The sequence below is a fragment of the Ailuropoda melanoleuca genome, chromosome 16, assembly GCF_002007445.2.
Source record: "Ailuropoda melanoleuca isolate Jingjing chromosome 16, ASM200744v2, whole genome shotgun sequence".
In the NCBI taxonomy this organism is placed as follows: Eukaryota; Metazoa; Chordata; class Mammalia; order Carnivora; family Ursidae; genus Ailuropoda; species Ailuropoda melanoleuca.
Genome location: NC_048233.1, coordinates 59,186,244 through 59,213,475, shown reverse-complemented (window position 1 = coordinate 59,213,475; position 27,232 = coordinate 59,186,244). Strand labels below are relative to the sequence as shown.

Sequence of the window (27,232 nt, the reverse complement as noted above, 5' to 3'; positions counted from 1 at the left end):
CTCTCCCACTCCCCCTGCTTGTGTTCCCTCTCTCGCTGGCTGTCTCTATCTCTGTCAAATAAAATAAAAAATCTTTAAAAAAAAAAAATATATAATTATCTTAAAAAAAAAAAAAAAAAAAAAAGGAGGAGTGTCTGAGTCTTTACCTTGATGATGCTTTTCTGAATTTCAATACTATGTATTAGCTAATTGGTATCTAGTCCTCTGGAAGTTTCATATTGCTAAAAAAGCACTATACTATTGTCAATACAGGTAAAATAAAGTATAATATATTCAATAGCGAATGTAGGTTGTAATGGTTAATATTGAAAGTTAACAATTTTTTTGTTGTAATTGAAAAAATATTACCCAGTACATCATGACTAGGGAAATGAATTCTCTGGTTGGCTAGCAATAGTTATAAATGGCCATCCTTTTAGTGTTAAAGCTCAGACTAGGGAGGGAGAAGACTAGCAGGAGCAGTCAATGTAGTGAAAGGATCAGTGAGCCACAAGCAGCAGGTACCCTGTTTCCTAAGAAGAAAACCAAAGACAAATGAAGATTGAATAAATCTTTAGTGTGGAGATTTATTGAGGGTTAGCCAACAACTTAATCTACACCTTAGTAATTCTAGAAGTCTTCAAAATATCTTTCTGAAAGCATCCCAGTCAGTCAGGAGATTAAGTATTAAATGTAGTACAAAGCATAATTTAATAATATTTTATAATATAATTTAATTGATAAGCTACTTTAGAATATTCCCTACAGAGAGAATGTAAATATTGGGAAAAGGATCGACTTTGGAGTTGGAGTGGTTAGTCATTCTTTCATTTGATATTTGTGTTGAATACTAACTCTAGTTGTATGACTTTGGACAAGTTGTTTAACTTTGTTGTCTTCTTAATTACTTATCCTCAAAATATATTTAAATGATATGCTATATGCAGAGGCCTCACGCCACATAACACATAATAGATGGTCGAAAAATAATAGTTTAATAATATTCTAAGCATCTGTAATGTGGATGTCAATAGCCAAAGAAAGGTGTATACAAAAGAAACACAACAGAGTTTGCTGCATTACAAAATACATTTTCCGTTTTTCCTCCAGAATAATGATTCTGACCTTTTGGGTCATAGGTGCCTTTGAGAATCTGATCAAAAAGCTATATAGATCTTCTCCCAGATGGGAGGTTGGGGGGGGGGTCACGTTTACATAATTTTGCTTCTTTTTTAGGTTATTTTTCCATTTGTACAGCATTAAGAATACTCTAGAAGTAAGCTAAAGAACACTTTTCTTAAAATGCTGTATTCATGTTAAGATGATAGAATAGACATATTTACATAACTTAATAGTAGTAAGCAAAAAAGACAATGTTTAATCAATGAACCGTACCAGAGATTATCTAGGTTTATAGCCGTAAAGGCTCGTCCTAGAATGCAGCAGCTGCCGGCGGAGCACCTATCAGAAAACCCAAGCTATGTTCTGAGTGAAAAGTTTTCGGAGAAAACAGCTGATAGTTCTGGTCACATAAGTGTTTCTCATTCACTGCACAAGAGCCTATTCTCTTGGAAAGGCAACAGGTGTTGAATGTTTATGGTAGTTTTTGGTTTTGTTTCACTTATATATGTTTTACTTACTTGTTAGAGATGATGTATATCTTTTTTTTTTTGGTCTTTTTTTTTTTATAATAGTTTTTTATCATGTTAGTCACTATACAGTGCATCCTTAGTTCTTGATGTAGTGTTCCATGATTCATTATTTGTGTGTAACACCCAATGCTCCATGCAATAGGTCGGTGATGGGTATCAAGGAGGGCACATATTGCATTGAGATGATGTATATCTAAAGAAATCTCATTTTTAAGACTGTCATTGTCAAAATGACAAGTACTTTGGTTAGAATTAATCTTTTTTACCTTATTTATTTGCTTATTCATTTTATTTTATTATTTTCTTATTTTAAAATAACTATTAAAAAGTTGTTATTTCTTAGTTCTCTTTATTACTATTACTTTTGCCATGATAGAGCAAACTCTTTCTCATGATGGGTCTGAAAAATTCTTTGCATTTGGTGAAATATAACAAACTTTCACATTTTAACCATTTTTGGGTATATAGTTCAAGTGGCATTAGTGCATTATCTTAAAATTTTAATACATGTATTTCTATTTTAAAATATTATTACAGTATTTTTACTTCTCAATAGCTTTACTTAAATTATACTTATAATTTAATATACTTGTATAATCAAAATTCTAATTTATAACCCAATCCCAATTACAGAATTACTTAACATTAAAGAGGCAAAAAGAATCAATTGTAGAAATTTACTACTTTGCCTTTTCTTTGCCATATTTACCATAAGCTCCCAATTTAAAAAGTGTTACAGTATTCTTTTTAGTATTATTATTATTATTATTGGTAATTTGTTTTTGCCTCTTTGTCTACTTAGTAGCATTTATAAAGTTAATATTGTTTGGGTTATTTTCAATAAATTTACATTTTTTCAATATGGTCAGATTTAATTTTTCTAGCAATCTGCCTTCTATAACTCTCTTAAGCAAAACTTTTTCACACCTGTGAACCTAGAGTTTATTTTTAAGTCCTTATTTTTTTAATGAATTTCATCACAAATAATTTAAAAAAACAATAAAATTAAAACTGCTTCCATTCCTACCACCCTAATTTCACTTTCAATTCTTTTTTCCATGGATACTTTCACAGCTGACATAAGCAAGCAGAGACATAACTTTGCAAAAGGACTTACCCACAGTCATATAACTCTGGACACAAACCCAGTACTGTGACTTTCAAATTGGTGCTCTTTTTTCTATACCTTTTCTGCATTATCTATCCCTTAATCTCTCAAATCTATTCACTTCCTTCTGTCTCCCACTGCCACTACACTTATTCAAACTCCTACCCCCCATTATTGGACTGCTACAGTTGGTCTTTTTGCTTCCATTCAAATTCCACTATAATGAAAATGACCTCTCTAAAAAGTAACTCTGATCATATCACTCTCTAGCACTTTCTCCCTAATACAAATTCTGTTATGATTTCCCAGGCCTGACTACCTCTCAAGTTTTATATATAACCTCTCATTATATTTTTCATTTTAGCCATTACTAACCTACATGTAGTTCTCAGAATAGACCATGTTCTTCCAATCAGTCCATCATTAGTGTTTCAAGACGAGAAAAGACTCAAATTGTAAACTTGGCTTTCCAAAGATGACAAGTTAGCCAAGGCCTGTCGTTGACTAATATAATTATATAATCACGGCTTGTCTTTTTAAGAGACAAGTAATTCAAGAAAATCAAAGAATAAAATTATCAGGGGAAATATTTAAAGAAGGGATTTTTTTAAGAGAAAAGATGGAATATTTGGCAAATATGTTTAGACCATTAGGGCCACTGAATTTTATAACTGGAAAAGACTAAAGAGATCATCTAGTCAAGCTCTTAAATTTTAATCAAGTAAACTGATCTCCATAAAGACTATATTTTTAGCTTATGGTAACATTTGTGTCCTGACTGAGACCATTTCTAAGATGATCTGACTCAGGCCAGTGCTGTAACCATACCATCCTGACTCCCTAAGGAGGGTGAAATATAATCATAAATCATGTGAAGAAACAGCCCCCAATTTCACTATATCTCAGATACATCAAATGATATTGTTTCCCAGTCATAGTGCCTACCACTGGAATAGAAAGTGTTGAAAAAAAGAAGAAAGAAAAACAATTTTAAGCTTTTAGAAAATCATTGGTCAACTGTAGTTTGGAAAGGAGTATTGAAAAGCTAAAATGGATTTGTCCCCAGGAGGAAGTTTGCTGGCATAGCTCTCCTGCTTATGGGATTGCTGTCTCAGCCCCTCAAATGTCCAGAAGATTTCATTTCCTTTCATCATATTGACCAAAATTTTCCCAGTTAAGGATTCTAAGAATGCCTTTGGATTATCCCTTTCACACTTTAGTATAACCACTTAGCTGACATTTTCCTACTTCAGGTTTAGTAGGTTTAAGGAAAGATAAATAATTTTAGGGGGGTAGATTAGAGAACACTGCAGCTAATCACATAAGGTTTAGGAAAATGGAAACCTACAAAATCTTTTCACACTTTTGCTTTAGGATGAAACTTGTACCAGATCGGGTGAAGGCAAGAAATTTTTATTACATGCAATTCCAGACACAATACAGGGGCTATAACACTGAAACAGTTTGACACACCCCCTGTCCTGGTTGTGAACCTTACATTCTAAGTACAGACAGAGAAACTATAAACAAGGTGATAAATGAAATTTTTACTGATCCATGCTATGACAGAGACTATGGGGGGTGGAGAGTATCCATCTTTAAATATAATGCTCGGGGAAAGCCCTGAAGAAGTGACATTTAAGCAAAAACTAGTCATATTCGTATTTTCACAGCATTATCAAGAAGTTGGATAGACCCAAGAAACTGTCATCAAAATAAAATTTGTTCTGAGTTCCTAACATTTAGTTCCTGAGAAATTTAAACTTATCTTGCTCGTAAGTTGTAGATCACCTATACCAGGATGTTTATTTTTCAAATCATTCCTAAATATTTATCATTTTGTACATGAAAAATTAAAACTATTAGCACCAATATAAAATTTTTATTGAAATTAATTTTAACATTCTTAAAGGAATCTGAAATATAGTTTGCATTGTTTTCCCCAGGAGCTCAATAAAGATCTTCATTGTCACCATTTGCACCTCCAGAACAAAGATTTGAAAGCACAAATTAAACATATGATGGATCTAGCTTGTCTTCAAGAACAACAACACAGGCAAACTGAGGCGTAAGTGCATGAATTTATCTATTCTATAAATTTTAACATTGTAGACCTAAGGAAACTGAAACATAGAAGTGGTTTTCCCCTGCGAGAAAATTGAGTTTTATTTGGTATAGGATACATTATTTTTAAGTGTTTTCCAGCATCAGAAAGTATGCAGAATTAGAAAACATTGAGAAAGTATAAAATGTGTGGGTCTTCTCCTCCAAGTAATATTTTTAGTGCTTTATAGTTTTGAAAGCATTTTTCTATAAAAATTTATTATTGGAAGCAATTACTATTGATACCAGCTCAATTTTTAAGTGGGCAGTTTTTAAAATATTTGTAATTCCAGAATGATTTTTTGTCATTAAAATGAAGTTACTAAAAGTGTATATTTTTCAACCTCAACTGTCCCCATTTTTATGTTATGCTATAGTAGCTCTTTCATGCTCTACTGGCTCAGTGGTAACATCTTTTGAAACATAATAGTAAAAAAAGTATAACAGTCTTTATTTTTGTTACCTTGGATATGTCAGTCAACTCTTTAGGTGTCACTTTCAAGCTCTATAAAAATGAAAAATTTATTTCTCTAAGGGTTTTCTGCTAGTATAAAATTCTGCAGTTCTAGTATTCTCAAATAACTAGTAATTAATTTTCCATACTTCTGATGTAAAGGAAATTACATTAGGATAGTTATTTTAAAAAGAGGAAAAGGAAAGGGAAAATTTTAGGGGGAGATAGTCTTCAAGCTCAACCTAATCTCCTTATACTTTCTATATCTCTATCTAGAGCAGACCATGAATATTCATTTACTAGCACTCAAACCACCAGCAGGAGTTAAAGTATCAAATAAACCCATTAATTTATTTCTCCCATACTGTATTTACTGTATTAGACAAATAGATTAATACACTTAAGGTGAATTTTAGTTTCAAATGGACAAAAAGATTCTGACTAACTCTTACTGATTTAGCAAATTGCTGAACCAAATATTATCAACAGAGACAATATAGCATAGTAGAAAGAATATGAGTTTTGAAATTGGTCTTAAATTCTATTTTATATTAACAGTACGACCTTGCATAAATTATTTAATCTCACTAAGCCTTGATTTTCTTAAATGTTAAAATAGATTATGAAGGTAGAAGATGAATTACTTATAAAGCTAATATGAAAGTTAAAAGAAAAAGTAGTAAAAATAACTACAATAATTAATGGATATGCAAGATAAAAAGATGTAAAATGTGTCATCAAAAGCATAAAATATGCATTTCACTTCTATGTAGAATCTAAAAAATGAGACAAAAAAGTCCTAGCCAAAGGAATTAGACATGAGAAAGAAAGGAAAGGCATCCAGATTGGAAACAAGAGCTAGAACTTACTATTTGCAAATGACATGACACTATATATAGAAAACCCTAAAGACCACCAGAAACTACTAGAACTGATCAATGAATTCAGTAAAGTCACAGGATACAAAATCAATATACAGAAATCTGTTGCATTTCTATATACTGATAATAAACTATCAGAAAAATTAAGAAAACAATCCCATTGACAATTACATCAAAAATAATAAAATAGGAATAAATTTTACCAAGGAAGTAAAAAACCCTATACACTGAAAACTATAAGACATTGATGAAAGAAATTGAAGACTTAAGTAAGTGGAAAGATATTCTGTGTTCATGGATTGGAAGTATTAATGTTGTTCGGATGTTCATACTGTCCAAAGCAATCTATGGATTTAATAGAGTATCTGTCAAAATTCCAATGGCATTTTTCACAGAAAAAGAATAAAAATTCTAAAATTTGTATAGCATGCAGAAAACACCAAATAACCAAAGCAATCTTGAGAAAGAAGAACAAAGTTGGAGGTATCATAATTCCTGTCTGATTTCTTTCCTTCAAACTATATTACAAAGCTATAGCAATCAAAACACTATAGTATTGGCTTAAAAACAAGCACATAGTACACTGTATGTTGACTAAAATTTAAATAAAAACTTTAAGAAAAAGAAACTGCACTGTTATTAAAAAAAAAAAGAAAAAAAAAGCACATAGATTAACAGAACAGAGTAGAGGGCCCAGAAATAAACCCACACATATATGGTCAATTAATTTATGAGAGAAGAACCAAGAATATATAATGGGGAAAGGACAGTCTCTTCAATAAATGACATTGGGAAAATTGAACAGCTACATGCAAAGGAATGAAACTGGACCACTAGCTTACGCCATAAGTAAAATTTAAATCAAAATGAATTAAAGACTTGAATGTAAGACCTGAAACCATAAAACTGGTAGAAGAAAACACAGACGATAAGTTATTTGACATCAGACATGGAGATGATATTTTTTATTTAACACCAGAAGCAAAAGAAACAAAAGCAAACGTAAGTGAAATGGACATCAAACTAAAAAGCTTCTGCACAGCAGAGCAAACCATCAATAAAGTGAAAAGGCAACTTTCCACATGACACAAAATATTTGCAAATCATCTCTGATAAGCAGTTAATATCCAAAAATATAAAGAACATACAACTCAATAGCAACAAAAGAAACAATCTGATTAGAAATGGGCAGAAGATCTAAACAGACATTTTTCCAAAGAAGACATACAGATAGCCAACAGGTACATGACAAGGTACTCAGCATCACTAATCAGGATAATGCAAAACAAAACAATGAGATATAATTTCATACCTATGAAGTATAAAGAAAAGTAGAGTAAGCCTTGGGAAGATCCAAACCTCTAGAGAGAAAAGTTCTTTGTTAAACTTCTTCATTATCTCTTCTCCACACAGCTCTTGATTAGTATAGTTGCTCAACAAATAATCTTTTTCTTTTTAATTGACTTTATGCTTAATGACTTTTCCCTATAGTTGTTGCTTCCTTAGCGTAAATGGAGTACTCCTCACCCACAGCAAAAAGAAAAATGTCACAGACTATTTGTACTACTATCTAAATATTTAAGACTCTGGGATAGTAAACCAATTATTTCCTTGCTTCCTTCCTTCCTTGCTTGATAAAATTAGTGCCTATCCTTTTCCCACTGCCCTACCCGTATTTGAAATGATTCCATTCTCCTGGCTGCTATGAGCCAACCGAAACAACCAACACTGAAGCATTTCAAGTTGTTTGACATCTTGATATAAAAGTTAGGAACCATTGATTAAGTGTATAAGTTTATAACTGTTTAGCTGTGGCATTTCTTCAGTGAACATTTACACGGAAGTCTAATACATAAAAAGATACATTCAGTGCTGCTCTGATTGATAGCAGTAGAGAAGATTTTGAATCAGAGCCAAGAAACCAGTGCCCCATTGATTCCCTTTACCCACCATCCTTGGAACAGCTCTTCCACTTGGAACCCCTTTGAATGGCTTTGAAAACCATTGCTTTAGCTCATGAAGAGCTAACTTGAAAGAAAGTTAAGTATGGTTCCTTTCAAATTTTACATACCTAAAATGAATCTCATCACTGAAGAGTATATTTTTTCATTTTTCATTTTAATCCCATGGTACTTAGTATCAGTAACAATAGTATCTTTGTTTTATAAATCACATTATGCTTTGCAAAAGCCTTTTGTATGTATTTAACTCATTTAGTTCTCACAGTAGTCTCCTGGTGTAAGTAGTGACTGTCTAGTTGTACCCCAAATTAGAGGAGAAACCTCAGTTTGTGTATTATCCAAGGTCAGATGGAAGCAAGTGAAGACTAGCTGAGAATATGACCTGATGCTTATAATTCCCATCCAGGATTCTTTTCGCTCTATACTTAATGTAGTGAGAATATGTTAAGACATTCTAAAGGAAAACATGTACAGGGTGTCATTCTAATGATGTGCTAATACTTTGGATGTTATGTAGAACTATAGTAATATATTTAAAATTTAATATTTACCTCTCTTTTCTTGTTACCGTCTTTATATAGGGTATTGAATGCTTTACTTCCCACCCTAAGAAAACAGTATTGTGCATTAAAAGAAGCTGGCCTTTCAAATGCTGCTTTTGAGTCTGACTTCAAAGAAATTGAACATTTGGTAGAGAGGAAAAAAGTGGTGGTTTGGGCTGACCAAACTACTGAACATACTGTAAAGCAACATGACCTACCAGAGGTTTCTGTTCTTATGACCTTTTCACAACTTGGACCACCAGTTCAATCTGCTCCTTGTTGTAAGTACAGCTTTTGTTGTATTAAGTAAATTATAAGGTTACTTCTAAAGAGTAGCCTTCTCTATATATCAATCTACAGTACAGTTAATTTTTTAATAGGTTTGGCTATTTTGTGAGAATTACTGGGAAAATTACCTTTAGAATAATTTTGTGAATCAGTATCTTTCAAAGGTATAAGTGCAAGTAAGCTTGATGTTCTAAATAACTCTAGCAATAAAACCGTTAAGTTATTTTACCCATTTTTGATGGAATAATTTTACCTCCATCCTTCTTTAAAATTTAACCTCAGTTAAGGATTAAGATTAGAATTAATGGGGTACCTGAGTGGCTCAGTCTTTGGACGTCTGCCTTTGGCTCAGGTCATGATCCCAGCATTCTGGGATGGAGCCCCGCATCGGGCTCCCTGCTCAGCAGGAAGCCTGCTTCTCCCTCTCCCACTCCCCCTGCTTGTGTCCCCTCTCTCGCTGCCTCTCTCTCTGTCAAATAAATAAATAAAATCTTTAAAAAAATAAAAAGATTAGAATTAAGAATACTATATTCTGTAATACATAATAATAATCTGTTCTTAAAATCAGCTAACAGTGTAGAATAAACTGTATTTTGTTGCCATATCACTTGTTATCTCTCCTGTCATAGAAGTGTGCATGGGACATTTTAATTGCAAAAGTAACATACAATGTTGGTTAAAATAAACTCAGACAGTATAGAATTACATGTAGAAGTAGAATGCCTTCTTTGACTTTCCCCAGAACCCAATCTTGTGTCCTGTCTCAGAAATAAATTAATTTAGTAGTTTGGTTATCTTTGCAGTGTGTGTGTGTGTGTGTGTGTGTGTGTAATATTTGTATTACAAATCTAACTCTAGCTTTTTATTAGGTTTCATGTGAATGCTAGCATATTATATATATATTGATGTACAGCTTTTTTTATTTGTTGTTAGTTTATTTAATTGTTAGGGTACATACATGAAGAATCTACCTTATTTTTTTTTAGTATTTGTGAGAATCCAGACAACAGATGTACCATACTTTATTTAACCATTGCTTTATTGGTGAACAGGGCATCAGAAAGCATGCTTCTATATTCACATTTTTGTGCATGTATATCAGATTACTAGAGACTGATTTATTGGAATATAGAAAAAATAATTTTTAAAAATTAATCTGTCAAAGTCCAAAATTTTCTTTATGACAAATATTTATGAGATCCCTCTCTCAGCTTTACCTTAACCCAAAATAATAGCAGCAACACTGAACTAGTATATATTCTTTTGAAATTTGCAGTTCTCGTATTAGTAGTGACATTGTTTCATCTTCTCTGAGAGGTCTTTACTCATTTGACTTGATGGTGTTTGTTGTGCATTAGAGTTTTACTTCTGGTTAAAACTGCCTCCTGCTCTACTCCTTCACCTCCAAACTTTTCTGTCTGTCTAGAAGTCTGGATCTTCCCAAGGCTTACTCTACTTTTGTTTCCAATGCTGATACTAGGAGGTCTCCATTTTGTTTAGAGAGTTTTAATTTACCATACAACATCACAGTCAATCTGTTGATCAGTTAAACTGATTATCATTCGTAATTACCTCATAAATCTATTCCCATTCTTTTTTTTCTGAGTTTACAGATTTGAGAAAAGCATTTCTTATGTATATAATAGCTGGGGTCCTGATTTTTCTCTTCTGGCTTTTCCATTGATCCAATCCATGTAATTTCCAACTTCCAGAAATTATTCAGTTTCTGATGTTAGCAGCTATTGCTTTTTTCTATCACTGATGCTGCATCAGTAGATTTTAAGAGGAAGATGAGGCAAATATCTGTAGATTTGTGTATTTGTTTTATTTCTTTTACTATGATCCCTTGTCAACTGTCAATCAAGTATTTGCTTTGTTGCTTTTTCCTTTTGGATGTTTCCTGTTTCATTGTGGATTTTGTTTTCTATTTAATTGTATCTGTTTTTATCTTTACTTCTATTATTTCTTTCCATCTACTTTTACTAGGTTTATGCTGCTGTTTCGTTTAACTGATAAAGATGTTTGTTCATTAGCTTTCACCTGATTTTTCTAATTTATGCAATAATGTCCATAGGTTTCCCTCTAAACACAGCTTTAGCTTCATTTCACAAGTTTTGATACATAATATTTTAGATTATTATTCAGTTCAAATTATTTTCTGATTTCTGTTGTAATTTCTTCTTCGACCCATGGAGCATTTCTTTTTTTTTTTAATCAGTTTTTATATAAAATTACACTTTCAGATTGAACAAATTTGCATTTGAATTCAGGTTTGGAGAAACGATTAAAATGAGAATCATACTTTTAAGTGTCATGTAGGCATCCAATAAGAATTATTTCATAAAGCTGTTAGTTTTGATTTTTAGTTTTTATTTATTCTTAATATCAAAAAGCTATGGCAAATTCCATTCTATTTTTTTGTTTATTTTTAGCTTAATTGAATTGTATTCAGAGAAAATACCTGGTATGATTTTAATCCTTTAAAGATTGTAGACTAACCTTATTCCCAGCATATAGTAGGCTGGTGTAAATGTTTCAAGTGTGCTTATAAATAATGTATATTTTGTAGTATTTATTGCAATATTCTATATAAGTCAGGCCAAATTGGTTGTGTTCTTCAAATCTTATTCTTACAGTCTTTTTTTTTTTAATTCATGTTCTATCATATACTAAAGAGACCTATTAAAAATTCCCTCTTTTACATTGGATTTTTCTGTTCTGCATCAGTTTTCAATCGCCACGCTAACAAATTAACGTAAACATATCAACTTAAAATAACACTGATTTATTATCTCAGAGTTCTGTAGGTCAGAATTACAGCAGGCTCAACTGGTTACTCCACTTAAAATTTCACAAGGCCAAATCAAGGTGTCAGCCAGCTGGATCTCTTATTTGGAGGTTCTGGGGGAAGAATGTGCTTCTAGGCTCATTCTGGTTGTTAGCAGAATTCTATGCAGCTGTAGGGCTGAGGTCCCTGTTTTCTTGTTGGCTGTTGGCCAGGGGTCATTCTCAGTGTTTAGAGGTCTCCCATATTCCCTGGCACATTGCCCTCTTCATCATTTCATCTCCTAGTCAACAAAGGCAAGACAGTTCATTCTCATGCTTCGAATCTCTCTCATCTTCCCTTTTGCTTCGTTTCTCCTGCCTACAATTAGAGAAAAGTCTCTGCTTTTTAGGGTTCATTTGATTAGATTGGGCCCACTGGGTAATGTAGGATAATCTCCTGTTTTAAATTCCATAACCTCAATTGCATCTGCAAAATCCTTTTTGCCATGTAATGTAACATATTCACAGGTTCCAGAGGCTAGGACATGGACATGTTTTAGGGGATATTTCTCCTTGCAGTTCTGTTAATTTTTGGTTTTCATACATTGAAATTATATTATTACATCTTCATATTTCAGATTCTTACATCTTTTTTTATAAAATGTACTTAATCCAGTCATTTTTCTTAACCTTAAGTTTAATGTTAGTATAGCTACCCCACTTTTCTTTGGCTCATGTTTTCATGGTTCATCTTTTCTCTGATTCCTTCACTTTATAATCTTATTTATTTCAGAGGTGTCTCAGAAACATCACATAATTGGATTTTGCTTTTTGTTCTGTTAATCAGTCTTTATCTTATAAAGTATTCTTTCTTTTTCTATTTGATGAATGTATTGATATTTGGTTTTGAATCTACTGTCTTGTGATTTGCTTCCTAATTGTCCTGCTTATTCCAGATTATTTTTCTTTTGAACTTTGCTTTGAAGTGACAGAGTGATATTTAATATTCCATTTTTTCACATCGGAGCTTAGAAGTCTATACACTGTCTTTATATTCTTTTAGTAGTTACCGTTAGGGTAACTTTATGAATCCTTGCTTTATCAAAGTCTGTTGATCAAAGTAACTATGTTACTTTCACCCTCAGACAATGCTAGAAGCTTAAAATTCTTTACATGGGTTAACCCTTCCCCTGACATACCACTGTTATATTTAATTTTTCTCTATATATTAAACTCATAAAATGTGTTTTTTTATTGTCTATATAGTGAATATTCACATTTACTTTTTTTGTTCTCCATTTTTTCAGCATCTCTGCATCTCCATCCAAGATAATTTTTTTCATCTAAAAAATCTTTTTGCATTTCCTTTACAGTAGATATGCTTATGATGGATTTTCTTAGTTTTTATATATCTGAAGCTGTATTTATTTTACTTCTTTCTTGAAGACTATTTTGCTGGGTATAGAATTACAGTTTAATATTATTTCTTTTCTTTAGCACTTTGAAGATATTTTTATCTTATGTGTCCTTCTTATTGTTGTTGAAGTCACCTGTCATTCTAAGTGTTGCTCCCTTGAGTGTAAATGAACCTATGACTTCCTAAAATATTTTCTCTTTGTCTTTGAGTTTTAGTAGTTTTGGTATGTTGTACCTATATAATTTTATTTTTACTTCCCTTACTTGGGTTCATAGAACTTTCAGAATTTGTGTCTGGATTATCTTTTAGTTTTGTGAAGTTCTTAAGCATTACATCTTTAAATATTGCTTCTGCTATTTCTGTTCTCTCCTCTACCTCTGAGACTCCAGTTATTTTACATAGTTCTTTCTCCTTGTCCTGTCTGTGACTTTTTTTACTCTCTCCTTCTTTTCTTTATTTTTTGTCTCTCTGGAAATTTCACACATTCTGTAGTTTACTTTCTCTTTGCAGCTATGTCAAATGTTTCTTAAATCCTTCAAGTTATTAACTTCAGTTATATTTCAGTTCTAGAATTTCTATTTGATTGTTTTTTATAGTTTCCATTTCTTGGCAAAAATTCTCACTGAACACAATGGGTGTAATTATTTTAAAGACTGTGTCTGAGAATTCCCAGGTCTGGAACGCTCTGCATCTGTTTCTATTATTTCTTTCTGCTGGTTTTCTTTTTTTTTTTCTTTTTTTATTAATATTTTTTATTATGTTAGTCACCATTCAGTACATCGCTAGTTTTTGATGTAAAGTTCAGCTGGCTTTCTTTCACGTGGTCTCATTTTCTTGAAGGCATACTAATTTTTGTGCATCAGACATGTATTTGCAGAATTGTTTATAGAAATACTTTAAGACTTCTGATAATAATGTCTTCCTTCAGAGGGGATTTACATTTGCTTCTTCTAGGCTCCTGGTGGCATTGACAACGCACAATCATTTTAGGGATTGGGATCATTCGAAACTACACTGCAGCGGCTGCTAGGGCCTGCCTACCCCTGTTTTACCCTCTAGAATGTAAGCTGTTAAGGATCTAACTCAAAGCAAGGAGGGTTTATGAAGAACTTTGGTTAGTGAGCCCTAACTTCCAGTTCCAGCACCCCAGTTCTACCAAATTCTCAACAATGTTATTAAGCTTTTCTGCCACCTCCTTTAGGATCAACAAAAAACCTCACGGGGAAAATAGCTGTAAATGGAGAGATTACCTTCCAGAGCTTCCCAACTTTCTCTTGATATTTGCCTATAATTCTTCACAATCTCATTAGCTCCTCTGTGCCTTCAAGCATATGTTTTTTATATTTTGCCCAGACTTTTTTGTTGCCTTCAGTAGAGATTGGTCTGAATTACCTAGCCCTCTATTATTAAGTTCCCTGTATTGTATTTTTACATTAAAATGACTGGGAAGTTGGAGATACATAGTTATATCTTCTTTTTCTTTAATAAAGCAGTACTGTCATTAAAACTAACCTAGTTGAGATCTTTGAAAAGAAAACTTAAGATATTTTCAGATTCTCTCATACCTCTTGGTCCTTGATTTTTTTCTTTATAATCTATTCAAGATGTTGGAGAGGAAATAGGGTTTTAACACCAAGGTCTAGAAATACTGACCACCTGATGGTCATTATTACTTATTTAAAAATCCATATTTCACTTACAATGTAATTTCATAGACCATACTTGTCAACAGTAAAACATTTATTTGGCTCCTAATTCCTTTTCATAACACTTTTAAAAGGAAAAACTGTTGAAGTCAGGTTACATTTTATAAATAGGTATTTCCTTTTGAAAGTGTATCAGAAGGTGAGTTTTGTTTTTATTATGTTTTGTTTTTTAATATTTTGTTCACATGATTTCAGATTAACTGTTTGGTGTGTCTTATTTATTCCATGAATTATGAATGTTATATTCACTTTGAATAGGGAGTTAAAAATGAATAACAGGGAAGGGGCATAGGCTATAAAGTGAGTCCATTTAAAATATTTATTTTTCTTAGTCTTAGAACACTGAAGTAATTCATTAAAAAAGCATAAATAGTGAAACTTATGTTTGTATTTCTAAAGATATGAAGCAATACCCAGATAGCATATATTGCTGAAATTATATTATCGGTAGTAGTCTTAACTAATATTTAAGAAGTAAAATTGAAGAGATTCAACTTAAGCAAAACAGGAGTCAAATGTGTCTCATTCATCTAAGCTTTACATGTGTGTCACTGACTTTTTTCCTATACTCTCATAAACAAGTAATAAGTGGTTTTGTTGTTAAATTTCTTTTTTGTTGTGGTTAAATTTCAAAAATACTAAATGCTGTGTGGTATTTGAGTTTTGAATTCAGTTCTTTGTTTGCTGTTTTGCTTTTCTGGTGCTAGACCTTTAAAGAGTTTTTATTCAGCAGCAATCTTTATATTTAAAATGCATACACACTGTGCCTTTAAAAGTCTGATGAGATTAATTTGTACTCTATTGTTAGGCATTTAGGTTGTATAAAAAATTTTTGTTATTATAAATGGTATTGCAGTAAGGAAGTATGTATATTTATCTTGGTGCTCATGTCTGATTACCCCTAAATTCCTAGAAGTAAAATTTCTAACTCAAGCAATAAGCACATTCTTTTAAAGTGTATAATATATATTGCTTAGTAACTTCTTCCACCTCCTTCCCCCATGTGAATATACCAATTTTAACTCCCGTCATCAGTGTGAGAAAATGAGCTCCTTTCTCCTTTTAGTCTTACCAGCTTTTGGTATTAAACTGTCTTCAATTTTTAATTTTTAGAAAATTATTTTCAAACATACATAGAAGTACAAAGAATACTGTAATGAACTCCATGAACCCCTCACCTTACTTTAAGAATTATCTTATGGCTAGTCTTGAGAACCCCATCTGCTTTTCTGTACCCCATCTATATCTATAATGTATTACTTTGAAGGAAATCTCAGCATATATTTCTTCCATTTACATCTTAGTGTCTCTTATAGAAAACATAATGTCCTTTTCATAACTAATGTCATTAAATATCTACTTAATCAGTGTTAAATTTCCCCCACTGTCTCATAAATGATTTCTTTTTAAGTTCTTCCATCAGCATGCAAACAAGGCCCATACCTTGTCACTGGTTGATAAATATGTTAAATCTTTTTAAATCTGGGGTTCTCTCCCTCTTTTGTCTGTGCTAGTTATTTATTGATACTTCGCTAATTTCAGTCGTAAGTATTACCTTCTTTCCATTTTTCCTTTGTTCGCTAGTATAATTGAATTTTTTTTTCATCTATTTAAGGGTCTATTTTCTTTTCTGTGAATTACCTAGTCATCATTTGAACATTTTTCTGGCATAGTCCTCTTTTGTAAAAATTGTCACATATTTACAAATCTTAGGATACAGATATTTATTCATTCAACAATATTTATTAAACTTCCACTATGTGCCAGATACTTATCTGATGCTAAGGATACATCAAAGTACAAAGCAAACCTTTTTACCCTCCTGGAGTTCACATTCTAGTGCAGGAAGACAATAAATATAATTAAATTAAATAGAATCTTAGAAGGTGGTACATGCTGTGGGCAAAGAAATAGAGGAGTTCAGGAATGGGGTGGGAAAGAGGTTGCTCCTTTAAATAGCATGGTCAGGGTAGGCTTCACTGATAAAATGTGAAGAAGTTCACGAAGTTAGCCACATGGATACATGAGAGAAGACTTATTTTCAGGTAGAACAAGTAATGCAGATCCCTAACGCAGACTGGCATATTCATGGAATGGCTAGAAGGACATATAATTGGTACAAAAGAAAAGGGAAAGAAAGTAGAGAGTGATGAGATCACAAAGATCAAGGGGAGGAAGACAGATCAAGTAAAGCCTTAGAGGTCATTATAAGGACTTAGAATTTAACTCTGAACAAATCAGGAGCTATGGCAGGATCTGAGGAAAGAAGTAACATATCTCCATTATGTTTTCAAAAGATCCTTCTGGCCGACGTGTTGAGAGTAGATTATAGTATTGCCAAGGGTGGAAACAGGAGACTACTGCAATAACCCAGGTAAAAGATGGTGGTGGCTCAGACCAGGTTGGTAGCAATGGAGTTGGTGAGAAGTAGTCAGATTGTAATGTGTTTTGAAGGTAGAACTAGCAGGATCTCATCACCACTTGGATTTGGGATGTGAGAGAAAGAAAAAGTCAAGGATGACTCTTAAGATTTTTGAATTTAGCAACTGAAAGAATCAAGTCACCTTAAAAGAGGTGGGGAAGACTTCAGGTAGACTTCCCTTCAGGTAGGGTGGATATGGCAGAAAACTAAAAGTTCAATTGGGGCATTTTAAATTTGTCTAAGATACATCCAAGTGGAGATATCATGTAAGCAGTTGGATATGAGAATCTGGAGTTTAGAAGAAAAGTCTAAACTAAAATATAAACTTGAGAGCTGTTGACATTTAGATGATATTTAAAGCCATAGGACTGGATGAGATCATCAAGGGATATTAACTCTTTCCTCTAAGATACATGTTGCAAATCTCTTCTTCAAGCTTATCATTTACTCTTGGCTTTGAGATATTCTTTTTTATACTGAAATTTATAAACTCTATGTCATACAATAACTTCATTTTTTTCCTCTGCCTTTGGAATAATTCCTCAAAAGCCCTCTTTATCTGTAAGTTTTTAATTTTTTTTTTACTTTCATTTCTCCTAATTTATTTTGATATAAGAAAACATGCAAGAATCAAAATTTTTTCAAAGAGCCTGACATTCTTGTGTAACACATTGACAGTCCATCTTTTGTTTTAAATACAGTAAATAGTCAAATAATTCTATTTATTGGATTTCTATCCTATTTTTTAGATTATTTGTTTGTCATAGATCTAGTAGCTATTATTATCATAGCTGATACTTGATAGTGTCTTTTGATATATAGCAGTGCTAGTCCCCCTTCATTATTTTTTGGGGTTATTTTGTTTGAAGTAGGCTCAATGCCCAATGTGGGGCTTGAACTCACAACCCTGAGATCAAGAGTCACACTCTACCAGCTGAATCAGCCAGGTACCCCATGTTATTCTTTGTCTTTAAAATGTTCTTGATTGTCCCTGACTAAAAAATGAATGTTAGCACAATTTTTTTCATTTCCAAGGAAATAAAATCTTTTTAAAGAATTATAAATTTTGTCTTCACATTTTTTCACTATCAGATCTTTTCACTCTAGAATAGTTTGTCTCTCCATATTCATATTTTTTATATGTTTCTCAGCAAAGCTTTAGAACTTTCTTTATATATATTTTGTACGTTTGTTATTAAATCACTAAATATATTTTATATTTTTGTTATATGGATTGTTTTAATTTTTCTCATATTAATAAGCCTGTATTGTTTCTTAAGAAGTAATTTTTTAAATTTTGTTCATTTTAATACTTTACCAATGTCAGTACTTGATTTTGAAATAGATAGTTATTTGACATGAAATCTTTGCTTCCCAACTAAATGTCTATCTACTTAGAGTAAAACATGCACCTATTTTAGGTCTGGAAAACAGAAAGTGCATTCACTGAGTGCCATGCAGGATGGGGGTGCTGGCAGCAAGGTTTATTTATGGAACTGATAAAATTTCTGACATTAAATGAAAAGTCAAGATTTCCTCATTATCCATCTGGAAACTCACATTTAGTAATATTTCTGTCTCTAACCTTTCCTTTTCTTAAATTTTGCACCTCATGTTAGTGGTTTTTATCTTAAAGTACAATAAAAGAAAAGATACTAGTAGAACCAATGTCTCACGTGTTGTAGAGATACTATGATTGAATATAGTTCCAATGTAAATTTAGGTTTCCCCTAAAATTACTTGAATAGAAGGAAATGTCATTTAAAAAATAGGCGTGTCTATATGAATTCCTCATATAATAAATACGAAGCAGCAAAAATATTATAAACTAAATCTTCTATATATTTTCCCATTTGGCAATAAAATTTAACTATTACTGATAAACAATGAAAGCCATGTTTGTAGCCCTAAATACATTTGATTTGGCCCTTATTCTCCTTGTAAACAAAACAGTGTTCAGTTACTCATTTGTAACTGCAAATATTACTATAAATTAAAAGGTTCTTTGCATTGTTTTTCCCCCATCTTAAATAAGCATGAATACAAAAAAAAATGACACTGAATGGAAGCATGGTATCTGCTGTTTCCTACAGAGAGAAGTATAAAAGGTTATGGGTGGTTTATTACTCAGAATGTTGGATTAATTTAAAGGACTATGGTGATTTTTTAATACGTGGGGAAATGTATTCTCTCTTTGTAATATTTGCAAATAGCTAAAAATTATCTGTATAAGCATTAATACTGGAGTAACCACAGTAGTGTCATCTGAATGCATTATAAAATGTTTATTATTTGGTTGATCAGTAATACCTTAAGGTTACATATCTTTTAAATAGTTTAAAATTCATTCACTTGTATCATTTGCAACTGAATTCCATGAGTCATAAGGCTGTTAAAAAGAATCCAGATTTATGATTAGTACAGTAATTGTATCAATCATTTGTAGCCTAGAAGTGTTTATTGAAATGCATATATTAATATTTGATTTCACTGTAGAACTTTGCCAACTAATTTTAATTTTGCAGAGTTTCCCAAAATACCTCCTCACGTACATATTAACATGAGTGCTAGCAAAAGAAAAATCCTTGCCATCATTTTGTACCAAGCCTCAATTAGATCTAATCCCATTCATCAATGTCTCCCTGTCATGAACCCTGCTTTGCTGCCTGTGACTCATGTTTGCTAAATACTGCATTCTGCTTTTTACACTAACGTACAGCTCTGTAAATCTTTTAACGTTTGCAGTCTTAAGCTTTTGATAAATTAGTTCCTCTGGGTAAAATCATTCAGGACACCTGATATAGCACATCAAAGGATGACCCCAGAAGGCCTGCCCATTTTTTAAGAGAGGGATTTTTAACTCATTAGTGATAAATTATCTAGTCCCTTTATTTAAAGGAACCATCTGTGGAATATTTCAAAAAGCTAAAAAATAAATATAGACCCCCTTGTACCTAAGAAACTACATGAAATTGCCAGTTCATAGTTGTGTTTTAGAGATTTATTTAAAACAACTAAAGACAGGGAATAGAATGATGTTTCTTAATTCAATTTATTTTAAAACATTTTGAGAAAATTTGATGTAAGAAATGAATAATTATAGTAATATCTAAACTAGTTTCTATTTCTCTTATTTCTCTCTTCTACAATCTACTCTTCACACAAAAATTATCTTCCTAATAAAGTGCAGACCCCTTACTTAGGAGAGCCTTCAAAGGCTTTCCCAGTCCAATGTCAAGCTGCAGACTCACTTTTCCGCAGCACTTGGTGTCCCAACCTCTTCTTAAACATGTTTCTGTTTCTTGCCTCTACAGTTTCCAAGCTTTTCCCTCACTCTTGAATGCTGCTTCCTCTTGCTCCATCTCACATTCTAGCCTACTAAAATCCTTATCCTCATTGAGAGTCCAATTCAGAAATTACCTTCTGTATAAACCTTCCTTTTACTGAGTCCTTTCTCCTTGGCTGGCACATACCCTTGCATTTCCACTGTTTTTTTTTGTATTTCACTGTTACAGTAATTACCACACCTCACCTTCCCTCTCCCCAACAAACTATAACTTCATTGGCAGTCAGAAACTGTGTTTTCAGTAATTCATTTTCAAATTTATTACTCCTTTCACTAATATTTAGCCTTTTTATTATCTTAGCATTAAATGCTCATTTATTTTTAATTTGAAAAATGTCCAGCCAAAGGAAATAAGATGTCTTTCATTAGCTTCTATTAATTTTTGTTCTGATAGTTGTTGGACATTTTTTCGAAGCATACATATACAGTTTGTTTTTAAAAACATATATCTAGATCCATTATACAATTGATACCAGCTTTTTCCTCACTGAGCCACTTGTTATACATACATTTTCCTATCAAATATGAAATTAAGTCATTTTTAATAGTTGTATATTTACCTAATCCCCTACTAATGAATATTTAGTTTGTTTTCATTTTTTTGCTGTTATAAACAACGCTCCACTAAACATCTCTATGTGTGTGTGTATTTCACAACTTGTCTTAATTATTTCCTTAGGCTAAGCCCCTAAAAGTTAGAATAGCTGGATCAAAGGGTATGTGCATTTTCAAAGTGTTTGATATGCACTGTCGAATTATTCTCCAAAACTATAATGACTATAGACTCTACACTATATATAGATAATGAGCAAGAGCATTTTTTAATGTGCTTTTGTCCAATTGTAGTTCATTCTGAATTAGCTACCTGTTCATTTCCTTTGCTTTATTTTTCTCTTTTTCTTATTTATCTTTTAAGAATTCTTTCTTGATAGACAGATAGATAACCAACCACACGCACACCTATATCTACACAGACAAACACATATACATATACAAGAGTTCTAAAGCCTTTGCCATGTATGGTATTTTTTTTTCTTTTATTCTTGGTGATTTTTATGTTAACCCAATTTTAAATTATAAAAATACCCATATTTCATTCACACTTAATGTTGTTTTTCTGATGGTAGTAGTCAAAAGATAGAATCTCATTTTTGGGGGGATGAAATTATATATTGGCTCTATTATTTTTGGATCTGTGAAGGCGATTTTTTATTTTTAAGTCTTCATTATAACTATATACGTTATTACTTTGTATTACTTGGTTTCTTTACCTGACTTCAGTAAGAGACTTCAGTTCTGTCAACAACAAATGTGATTGATATTATGACTTTGAGCATGTGACTTTCTTGCTGTGAATAACAATTATATAATAAGATAGTTTAAATAAACATAAGATAATCTAATACTCAATCCTGGTTCTTTGTGTGAGATGATCCCAATTATGACTTTCCTGGTGCTCTGTAGTTAATTGGGAATTAGGATCACCATGTTAGAGTGGGAATAATTAAAAAATACAGATTGCTAAACTACATGATTTCAGTGACAGGAATATCACAGTTAAAGTAGATAAGGATTTATATTACTTGGTTCTTTCATTTTTTTGCTACTAGGAAATGTGTTAAGTTTTAAATTCCTTTTCCTCTGTAATAGGCATTTGGTTTAAAATTATTCAGACATGACTTTTCATTAATAATTCGTTGATTTAAGGGCATTTCTTATAATAAAAAAATAATAATAATAAAAACATTTAAAAGTAAAAATATACTGGGGCAGTTGGGTGCCTCAGTCGGTTGAGTGGCCAGCTCTTCGGACTCAAGTCATGATCTCAGGGTCCTGGGATCAAGCCTTCCATCAGCCTCCACACTCAGCGGGGAGTCTGCTTGAAAATCTCTCTCTTGCCCTACCCTCTGCTCAAGAGCACACACACACTCTCTCTCTCTCTCAAAGTAAACAAATCTTTAAAAAAATAAAAATATACCAACATTCTTAAAACTACCTTTAGGAAAATTGGCATATCTGTTTTTCTTCTATTGTCCACTGAAACTCATACTGGATGACTTACAACAAACTTCTACAATTTACCTAATGTTTCTAAACAGTATGCTTATACTGCTATTTTATTGATTCATCTATGTTTAGATTTTATCATCTTTTCATTCTGATTGGTGAAGATTTAGCTCACTTATTTCTTCTTTCCTGATCTGCTAATGTACCAGGGTATTATATAATATGTAATTATAATATATTATTATAGTTTATTATTATGTATTATTATATAATTACTATATGCTAATTAAAATATTATTAATATATAATATTATATAACATGTAATACATAATTATCTTAAATATAACTGGCATGTTAGCAGGATCAGGTAAGACATGGCATATTTGTTATTTGTTTTAGAGAAAGAGCACGTGAGCACGGGGAGAGGCAGAGGAAGAGAGAATCCTGAGCAGACTCCATGCTGAGCATAGATCCCAATGTGGGGCTCGATCTCACAACCCTGAGATCATGACCTTAGCTGAAATTAAGAGTTGGATGCTTAAAAAACTGAGCCACCCAAGCGCCCCATAAATATTATTTAAAAAAATTTTAAGTAAACGCATGCTGACATTTCTTAAACTACTTTTAAGAAAGATAGATATGAAGAACTCTGTTTCTGCTTTCTACTAGAAATGTTTCAGATTCCTCAGCCAAATCTGTGGATAGGCTTCTGGGAGAAATGAAATATTTGAAAGATAGAAATAATGAAGGAGACTAGATTGTGCTCACAGGAAGACATAAAGCTTAACAGTACAGCTAATAAATACACTTTTAGATGTTTCTCTTTAAGTATAGCTATTCAGTTCTCTAATGTCTTTTGTATGTACTTTTTCATGAGACTGTCCTATATATTTCATTAACAAAATCAAAATATCCAGCTTATTGCTTTTATTACACTGCTATAGTTGATCATATTCCTTAAAATCCCAAAAGTTTGGGGGCGAGATAGCAAGTGACAGATTAACTAGTATCTGAATTTTGTTTACTTCTTCATTAACCACTTAACCAGGGATCAGATATTTATTCATAATTTCTTTTAACCACTTAGCAAATGTAATTTAGTGGGGCAGGCAAATCATTCTAATTTGATACTGATGCTCACTGTTTTTATTTTGATTTTTAAGCCGTGGCCTATATTAATAGCATACTTTATTCTGTGTAATGCTATACAAACTATACAAATATTAAAGTAAGTAAATTGTAATCCCGGTGATATTGTGTTAGAATCTGGACAATCACAGATGAAAATTGTATTTTTTTCGATCTAATCCACAACTTCAGTGCTTACATTTGGAGTTCATTTTAAAAGTGGTTTTAATACTTAAAAGTCTTTTGAAAGGCTTCTAAAACTTGGCAGTCTCAACAAAATGTTTTTGTCTGACTTCCTTTTTAAGTCTCTCTATGGACTTACAGTAAACAAACTTTTTGAAGCGGGAATCTCTAGCTATAATGCAGGAACAGATGAATAGAACAGTAACCACTTTATCCTGAAATGCACATTTTCAGTTGTATATAAGATGCCTTAAAGCATCATATAAATATTTTAAGATGTTTCGTAAACTATTAATGGATAAGTGTTACAAAGACTAGGATTGGATTCATTAAACAAAACTTATTGTAGGGTTTAGAAGAGAAGCTCTTCTATATCTTTCAGTAGCCCTGTCTCACTACTTTTAAAATTCTGTTTTGAATTGTGGCACATAATTATTTTCAAAAGTTATATTATTTAATCATATAACTTCCACCACCTACCTTCTTTCCTAAACTAGGAGTTTATCAGTTAGTCTTTAGCATTGTATATGTATTTTTGTTAAACTTTACTTTTAAGAAAAGCTTTGTGACTCTAAAAACAGTAATCAGGTGCATTATATTATTACTTCTTTAATATAAAAAGCCTAAAAAGATCATCTTGAATTTCAGGATAATTGTATTTGACCTTTCTAAGTAAAGCAATACCAAAGTTATTTTTCAGTGAACAGTTCCTCTCCCGGTAGTTCCCAGACTGTTCTTTAGAATTTTATATACTCCAGTAAAGTTGAAAATAGTCTAAAAAATTTGCTGATCCTTAAAATGACATCCTCTCTGTTTAATCATCCAAGTATTTCTCAACAGACACATAAAGAAATTAAAATATAGCTTGTTGTCATATGAAATCTAAATGTGAAAGTAAAGATAGGTATCACAACTGTAATAACCAAAGCTGGAGATCTTAAGGATACTTAAAATATCTGAAAACAAATTGATTAAATCCATGTCCTTATACAAAGTCTCTCTTTTATTTCTTAGAGATTTTGCTATCCTAAACATTATTTTTATTTCTGCTATTATTCTTTATAAAATTACACATTCTGCCATTCAGATTTCACAGGCAGTTTACCTGTTCCCTGAGGGAAAGGAATTTTCCTTCGTTCTGGAACTCATGACTTTAAATCTATTTTACCCATTTCTCACCATATCGAATGATTTATTTCTGATGATTGATTCACATTTTTATTAGCCCTCTTTAAATTTTACCAGGTAGGTAATCATTCTCCCTTGTTTTTTGTTATATGCCAGGGAAAACAAGAAGTAGGGAGTGAGGTGGGTTGTAAGTCTATAGAGAGTGGGCTAAGTAAAGAAAAGATCTCTTCTGCCTTCCCTAGGCCTAGAACATTCATTTGCTCTTCCATTTGCTCATTCCATTCATGTTATTTGCTTTCATGTTTCAGTTAGACTTTTGAATTTAAAGTTTCATCGCTTTGGCTAGACTTTGGTAGACTCAGAGTCCACAGATTTTGAGTAAAACTTTCCCAGAGCAAGCAAGATACATGTTTTGGTCTACTTTTTCCTTTCTAGCCCCAAAGTCTAATTACTTTATTTTCCTCAAAAGCTCTTAGATGTATGTGTGTGTGTGTGTGTGTGTGTGTGTGTGTGTGTCTGCGTCTGCCTCTCCCTCTTCTTTCTCTCCCCTCTCCACCTGCTTTTAAAATTCAGTTTATATATTTATAAAAGTCATATGTGTCCATAGTTGAGAAAGCTAACAGGTACTGTCATATTTGTGGAAATATCCTTGCCCTTTTTCTGCCCATTCCCAATTCTTACTCTGCTTTTAACTGTGTCTTCTGGTTTTTCCTTTTAACTTCCAAATTCCAAATTTATACTGCTAATTCCTATTTGCTTACATTTTTCCAATCTTAGATATCATCTGTTTATTTTTTATTTTGGACAATAAGGATTTAATACCTTACATGATATATACATTTCCTCCCCTACCCCATCTCAGCTTTTTAAAAGTAAATGTCTATAGTGTTTTCAAGAAAATATTGTTTCCTGTTATGCTAAAAAATATGTAAATTCTTTTTTGTATTGCTTTATGGTTTCCGTGTGTAGTATTTGCTTTTATTCCTATCCTCTTTCTTGTTCTCCCTTATTTTGCAAAAATACATCCTCCAGTAGATTCTTCCAGTGGGTGCACAGGAAGTAAACTTTTTTCAGATAGTGCATGTTTGGCAATATATTTTCTTGTTATTTGATTAGGTATAGAGTTCTAGGTTGGAAATAATTTTTCTGAGACCTGTGAAGACATTGCTCCACTGATTTCTAGATTCCAGTCCTGCTGTTAACTGACATGCCATTTTTATTCTCCATACTTCGTGTGTGACTTTTTCCTCCCAGGAAGATTTTGGGATTTTCCCTTTATCCTTAGTTTTTTGAAATGTCACAATGATGTGATTTGGTGTTGGCCTTTTTACCTCATTATACTAAATAGTCTGGGCCTTTCTCCCTGAAAAATCTTTATCTTTTCCCTCTGAAAAATGTTCCTATATGTATTTATGCATATACATATACCTCCAAATATATTTTTTTCCCTACTTTCTGTTCTGTCTTTGGACACTTAACTAATCTGATGTTAGATCTCCTGGATTTATCCTCTAATTCTTTTATCTGCCTTCTAGTACTTACCTCTTTTGGTTTGCTTGTTCTTTCTGGGAGATGTCCTCAACTTTATAATACAGCCTTTCTTTTGAGTTTTTTCTCCCTCTCATATTTTAAATTTCTAAGAGCTCCTTTTAGTAATTCAGCATTTCTTTCCATAGCACTTTGTTTCTATTTGATGAATGTCGTAGTTTTTCATCTCTCTGAAAATATTAATTATGGTTATTCTAATATACTTTTCTATTTCTACATTTGTCTATTTCCTTTCACTTTTTTCCCCTGTATTTGGTTCTATGTCCTATCATGTTGAAAGACATATCCTCAAATATCTGGTGACCCTGGTTATATTCTGTACACATTGTTAGGTCTCTCAGCTTTGCTTTATAGTGATCTCCAGAAAAAGTCAGTTGGGGGCTCCTAAAAATGTCAATACTAACATCTTTTTATTGTTACAGTTTATCTATAAAGAACTCTGATTTCACATTTAGGAGATGTATAAGCCCGATACCAGTGTATTAGAGAAGTAAGAGAAAAATCTGTATCATTCATTATTGAGAAATTATTTTTAAAAAACCCTGTGCATGTTGGCCGCAAGTCTCAATCTGTTTAGAGAGTAACTCATGTCTTCTAACAGGGTGGCAAAGT

The 27,232-nt window shown here is 32.2% G+C and overlaps 1 protein-coding gene across 3 annotated transcripts in view; it reads left to right on the top strand.

Moving 5' to 3' along the window:
* The window catches only part of KIF18A (kinesin family member 18A), an 81,248-nt gene that overhangs the window by 36,283 nt on the left and 17,733 nt on the right, over positions 1–27,232 (top strand). For all 3 annotated transcript variants that reach the window (XM_034645501.1, XM_002920431.4, XM_034645500.1), the window contains 2 exons: positions 4,686–4,807; positions 8,720–8,961. In XM_034645501.1, the coding sequence (XP_034501392.1) occupies positions 4,686–4,807; positions 8,720–8,961 (364 nt within the window). The remainder of the gene's footprint in view (positions 1–4,685; positions 4,808–8,719; positions 8,962–27,232) is intronic.